At 35.3% G+C, this 6,631-nt stretch overlaps 1 protein-coding gene across 1 annotated transcript; it reads right to left on the bottom strand.

The window, feature by feature from the left end:
- Nucleotides 1-591: 591 nt before the first annotated feature.
- LOC125670851 (interleukin 17-like protein) lies at nucleotides 592-2,053 on the bottom strand. The gene has a single exon (XM_048906257.2). It carries the CDS (start codon nucleotides 2,012-2,014, stop codon nucleotides 1,427-1,429), a length of 588 nt encoding a protein of 195 aa, XP_048762214.2. The 5' UTR covers nucleotides 2,015-2,053; the 3' UTR covers nucleotides 592-1,426.
- Nucleotides 2,054-6,631: the final 4,578 nt, after the last annotated feature.

Below are 6,631 nucleotides of genomic sequence, written 5' to 3'. Positions count from 1 at the left end.
TCTCCTTACTCAATATTACACCTCTCCCGTTATATCGTCTTTACTTTGAGTTTTAACGCCTTCATTTCGTATTATCACGCCTTTGATTCGCGCTCATACGCCTCTTCTTTCTTGCAATATTTTTAATCCGCGTTGTATACCTTTCTTTCGCTTTAATATGCTTTTCCTTTGCTATATAAACCCTTCATTTTCGGCCTTTGAAAATATTTTCTTTCTTTTAAATGGTCATAGTAGGCCTTTGTAAGCTAAAGCAAGAGTTTTGCGTACGATCAAAATTTAAACCGCTTCTTGTGTTTCCCAGCGGTTCATGTTTGCTCTACCCTTCATTGTTTAAGAAGTATGAGATTGATCATTGTTAGTTATTTCACTTTGTTGAAGTAGTCACACCTATAGCGCAGTTTGCAGGTAAGAATGATGTAATCTGATTTTGACAATGACTATTGTCAGAAATAAGTTTAATTTTCAATAAACCGTTAAGACTTAACAAAATTTTGTTTTTCCCATAAAGTAATATGAAAATTCTTACTTAAGTGGGGGAATATGTCATAGGGTATTTCTGGTCTTCAAAAGTCTATTTTATATTTTAAGAGTTTGAAATTTACTTTGTTTGTTTGTCAGCCCTGTGAAATCATAACAGTAACAACGACCTTAAAAACTAAGAATGGTGATTTATTCAAATACGAGTTCAATAAATGACAATAAACAAAGACATATACAGTTAGATTAAATAGAATAGGGACAATATTATGCCAAAAAGCACCGTTTCAGTAAAAAAAAAAATGTTTGACAAGAAAAAGCATACATTTTTACATTATGCACCCGCGTTAAAAATACAATACGGATGACAAGGAAGTGTCCCTGAGTCATAATAGAAATTGATGATACAAACACGTACAAATAAATGTAAAACTGTTCATGTACTCAATCATTAATAGTAAAATTACATCATAAGAAAACTAACCATAGTTAATAAAAACTTATGTACATGTACCGCCAACTGACAAGATGGGACATCACCTGCCTACTTACTAATGTAAACATCTTGTCGTAAATCGAGGAAGATCAGCCTAATACTAGTATCTTTAGCAATTTACTTAGCAAGGTAGCATTACCAAATATCTATCGCAAATACAAAATTGACGTCTTTTTTTCAATTGCCAAGAACAAAATTCAAATTACTCTAAAATTATTAACTTTATTTTACTGGGAAAAATTATATGGAGAAACAGAATGATGTCTACTATGTAGTATTAAGAAAACCCTACAAAATATATGTTATCGTGGAGACGGAAACTGGTCAAATGCGTAAGAAGTAAGTATGCATACAAAAATGCCACCGATATTACATGCATACACATTCACACAACATTGAATATCATCGTCAGAGACTTTCTTTGAAAGACTGGGGTAGACATTATCCTCTACGTTACATAGTAATGGGATCGTCATTAGAACTCGTGTTGGACACTGGGACTGAGAGAGCTTCCCTCTTTTTGGCACATGTACATCCTTCTTGCTTCATATACATGGCTGATGAATATTGGTACACCCCATTAACACAGCTTCCGGTCCTCAAAAGGACTCTGACTGGCCGATACACGGGTTCACATCCGGTAATGGTGCTGTGACCTTTTTCTTCCAGACAGGCTTGACACTTGCAGCGAGCCTCGTTTATAATCTTTGGGTACCGAGTGGATAGATGAGAAGCTACGAGAAAAAAGGGACAAGTTGTTCTCTCGAAAACTTTACTGTTAGGGTCAGTTGTGATGGATTGGAGACTAGCGGGACAGGTTTTGTCACCGTAGATGAGTTGTTCCTCCTCATCAGGAAGGGTGTTGTTGGTTGGAAATGAGTCTAGGTATTCCTTGACGCTTGATTCCGTTTCTTTAGCCATGTATTGAGCGTATTGCTCCGCAAGGTTTGCTGGTTCTGAACATATTGCTGCGAGATCAACTTTACCAGCCAAGAAAAGAATTGCACAACAAATTGCCTGAAATAACAAAGGAACACTCATTGAAAGGTGAACGGAGAGATAAATTAACAAATGAACGAAGAATTTTAAAGAGAAATTACCGATTTTACTAGAGGTATAACTTGTGTCTTGCTTGTGATTTTTTTTTATTATACTTTTCACTCACAAGTTACATATACATGTATATAGAGACACACTGATCTTTTAAATCAGGGAAAATTACATCAGTTTTTATCTATGCCATCCAACAAAGCACCTAGTAGTAACAGTTCTTTATTCTGCTGGAACGTCTACCGTGACACGGGACTAACATGACTCTCACCTCATATACCGGACGCTTGGCAAAGTAACAATCAACCCCTATCTTAGAGGTCTTGCGTTCGACTCTGTGCCAAAATCAAGAATAGAACCCGGGATCCCCGGTTTAGCCACTAGACTTAAAATTTGACGTGTAACCTAGCGTATGTCACTGAATTATATGAATTGACGTGTAACCTAGCGTATGTCACTGAATTATATGAATTGACGTGTAACCGAGCGTATGTCACTGAATTATATGAATTGACGTGTAACCGAGCGTATGTCACTGAATTATATGAATTGACGTGTAACCGAGTGTATGTCACTGAATTATATGAATTGGGATAAGAAAGGAATAACACAAATATTGTAAAGGGAAAAAAATAATCAAAATATTTATAAACTCATTATTTCCAATTTAGATTGATTCCAAAAATATGATTCACTTGAATTGTGGGAAGGCTCAGATAAATCAAAAGATTCAATTGATGTTCAATTTATAGTTTTTGTACATTAATTTTCTACAATAATATATTGTTATATTTTAAGGAGAAGAACTCTTAAGTTATTTGAACTTGTTTCTGATCCTTTTGTATATCATGTATGTACAATAAAATATGTTCAAATCCTAACTTCTGAGACGAAGAGAAAAATATTGAGTCGGGGCAACGTCTCACTATGGCTCAGTGAATTAGGGTTCTCAATCAGGCTGTTGTAATTACTGTCTCAATCAAGTTTGACTACTGGCTAACCTATAATTATCAAAGCGTGCTTCTTTATGACTTTATTAGCGTTAGCAAGAAAGGAAAACCTTGTTCGGCCACGTTTATAACCGGACTCGCCCTAACCCAGGCCTACTTCATACGAATTTTGATTGGTTGTTCACTTTCCATATCTTCATGTGAAAGCGTTTCAAAACATCAATCCGAATTTCCTCTAATCAGCACCAAAAAAATATCAATATTTCCAAGTATCATTGGGTTTTTTTTTTAAATGGTTGTGGATGTCACATAGTATTACATCATAATACAGGGAAGAAAAGGAGCACTAATTGTTGCATACTTACCCATTTGAATGACAGCAGAATAGAAATTCCCATTCTAAACAGTTTTCTAATTTTAAGAAGTTATAGATAGCTGAAATGTGTGTTGCCAAATGCCGAATCTGTCTGCATGGTAATTATATTCCACGTGAAACTATACCAACAATAGACATTATTTAGCAATTATCAACTCAATTTTTTTTTTCTCAATGTCAACTTGAGTAACCGTGTCAAGCCAAAACAAACATGCGTAAAAACAAGAGAAATAAAAAAATTTAACCTGGAGAACTCTCCTCATGATAATTTTTACAAATTTAGATTTAGATAATCGGATTAGTGCTTTTCTATTAGTTATATTGAATAGTTTATTAGGGTTTGTGTAATAGTGCCTTGAAACATTAAATTGCCTGCCTTGTTTTACAGACATATCACTACAAATTGATATAAATTGATATTCAACACTAATCTCATTTCTATTACATAGTTGACAAATTCTACATTTTCTTGGTATGTCACTCAATCTTGTTGCTTCGTGTTGTATATCTGAGTATACTGGGTCACCGAGAAGGGTAATCCGGATTGTGTACCATAGTTGGTTCTGGTATTACAATGAATCATATTCCGGAAGAGACCGGTCTTGAGTTTTATCTTTGGAACGAAAATAAACATTGCACGTGTTTTTTGGTAAGCGTAGGTCGTCCTAGCGGATCCTCTTTACCGCTTACCGTTTACGTTCCATTTCTACCCCATTTCTATCAGGAACACGTCACGTGGAATTCAAAATCAAAAGTAAGATAATAAATATTCATAAGGATGACGTAGGTCGTACTAGCGGATCCTCTTTACCGCTTACCGACATACTACATTGATACCACTCGCGGCAATGACACAACACGGTGGAGAATCAGTCTATAAGTAATATTGCATCACCAGTTCTAAATTCACCAAATTAGATTAAATGTTTATCAGGTAATATATGTAAGTACTTTTCAATATATTAGACAATATGTTTAGAATTCCTGTAATTACTTCTTTTTGAGCAACTGTACATATCACTAGTCCAACTGTGTTTGAATTGATCATACAAGATGTGATCAATTTTATTTTGAAACCAAGTCACAATCAGTGAGTATTCATTCTGCCGTGTGTAAGATAATCCAGAATTACATTCTGCCGTGTGTAAGATAATCCAGAGTTACATTCTGCCGTGTGTAAGATAATCCAGAATTACATTCTGCCGTGTGTAAGATAATCCAGAATTACATTCTGCCGTGTGTAAGATAATCCAGAATTAAACCAATGACTGTAGTAAGATAATCCAGAATTAAACCAATGACTGTAGTAATTTTTAACTATATTTAAAAAGTTTGGAAGAAATCGTGGTCCCCTGGAAAAGTGAGGCGAATGACTTCAGCACTTGACCAAAATATTTCAGTTTATGATACAAGCACCAAATTGTGCAGTTATTCCTTCCTATATGATACATGCACCAAATTCTGCAGTTATTCCTTCCTATATGATACATGCACCAAATTGTGCAACAATTCCTTCCTATATGCTAGTTGAAATAAAGCCGTTGGCCATTTTGGTTTTGCATTTATAAAGATGGACGCCATCTTTTAAAAATGGCGGTCATAACTTCCATTTTCTCAATAATGATCTTTAAGTTAAGATAATGCGTTAATTAAAATGCTTTCTGGTTTTGTGATGGTACAAAGATATTAGGATACCCGTATATATTCGCTTAACGTTGTTTTTCTTTTGCACACGCACCAATTTTGCTGAAAAAGTTCAAAATTTCTCAACAGGTTACAAGGGGTCAATAAAAATTTCTATATACTTGCCGTCTTTTGCACACTTGAGCTCATATACATTTCGTACCTTCTGTATATATAATGTACATGCATAAAATGCGTATTTAAAGTATAATACTTTCGGGAGTGGAGAAATCTTTGGAAAACGGAAATTTCTAGTGTTTTAATTTTTTAATTTTTTTTTTTTTTTTTTTTTTTTTTTTTTTTTTTTTTTTGAATCTGGTAATTTTACATAATATAGTGATATTAAAGTAGTCCTATCATCGCTTTACGTCACAATCAACAGTAAATGCGGGACCACGCTTCCGTTTTCCGAAATGTGGTAATTTAACGAGATCGATTTTACTTTTACATAGTGATATTTTAATTTTCCGATACCAATTCCTTCCTGGGCGCTCTTATCAGCTGTGGACAAATTTAAGTTGATTTTGTAACAAGCTTCAGAAAAGAGTTGGTGGGAAAACAGAGATTGTATAAACGACATTTCGGCGGATGTAGACGTGACAGTTGCATTGTGCATGTTCGTGAAGCATTTAATGTACGTTGACTGTTCAATATGTAAAAGTTTTATGTACAATGATTTGAGTTAATGCTCATGTTCTCCAACATATGGATTACGGTGGCGTTGGAAAGCATATATCACTAGGGAGACGAATTGGAAAGGGAGGAGAGGTTCAATTTAGATTTCCACCAGCATATTAATATTTATATTTCTCTTTGTCATTAACCTGATGACACAGTAAGAAATAAAAGTTTGATTGTATGTGTTTTTATTTACATTGCATGTAATTATAGATATATCACTGTTCGTTATCTTCACCTTTCATATAGCAAATCGGCACTGAAAACATTAATATGTTTTGATTTAACAATTACAAATTGAATAGCCAACATCGTCGGTCCTAGTATTGATTGCTCTGGGGTTGAAAGTTCTTGTCGAAAGAACACTAAGGAGATTTGATTGATTGTATCTTAACGTCTCACTCGATAATTTTTCACTCATATGAAGACGTCACCAAGACCGGCGAAGGGCTTCTTTAGACCTATGTTCGACGATATAACCTATCGGCCACCGCGGCGGTCTTAGGAGATTGGAAATGAATAGGTTGATTAATGCATGTTAACTCCCCCCCCTTCTCGTTTTGAAAGTGGAAAGAGAGCTAAAATATATGAGCGACAACAATGATTTTTTAAAAATGTAATTATGCGTTGTGTTAGATATAAAGTGATCTTAACACAATGTACGGTGTATGCCTTTCATTCTAACCGCCGCGGTGGTCTAGAGATTAGAGTGTTCGCCCCATATGCGAAAGGCCGGAGTTCGAACCCCGGCCGCGACAGAACTTAAAGTCGTTAAAACAGGTAGTGACAGTTCCATCGCCAAATGCTCGGCATCAGGTGTAAATGTCACGGGTCCTCAGAGATGACCTTTAAAACGGATGTCTCGTGTCACGGTAGGTGTGTCACGCTAAAGAACCCTCACTGCTCAATGGCCGTAAGCGC

Source organism: Ostrea edulis, chromosome 4 (genome assembly GCF_947568905.1).
Source record: "Ostrea edulis chromosome 4, xbOstEdul1.1, whole genome shotgun sequence".
Classification (NCBI taxonomy): domain Eukaryota; kingdom Metazoa; phylum Mollusca; class Bivalvia; order Ostreida; family Ostreidae; genus Ostrea; species Ostrea edulis.
This window is presented reverse-complemented; position numbering and strand designations above follow the sequence as displayed.

What these genes read in the sequence shown, in the direction of transcription:
- LOC125670851 (XM_048906257.2), bottom strand. Translation starts at nt 2,014, where the DNA reads ATGAGTGTTCCTTTGTTATTTCAGGCAATTTGTTGTGCAATTCTTTTC.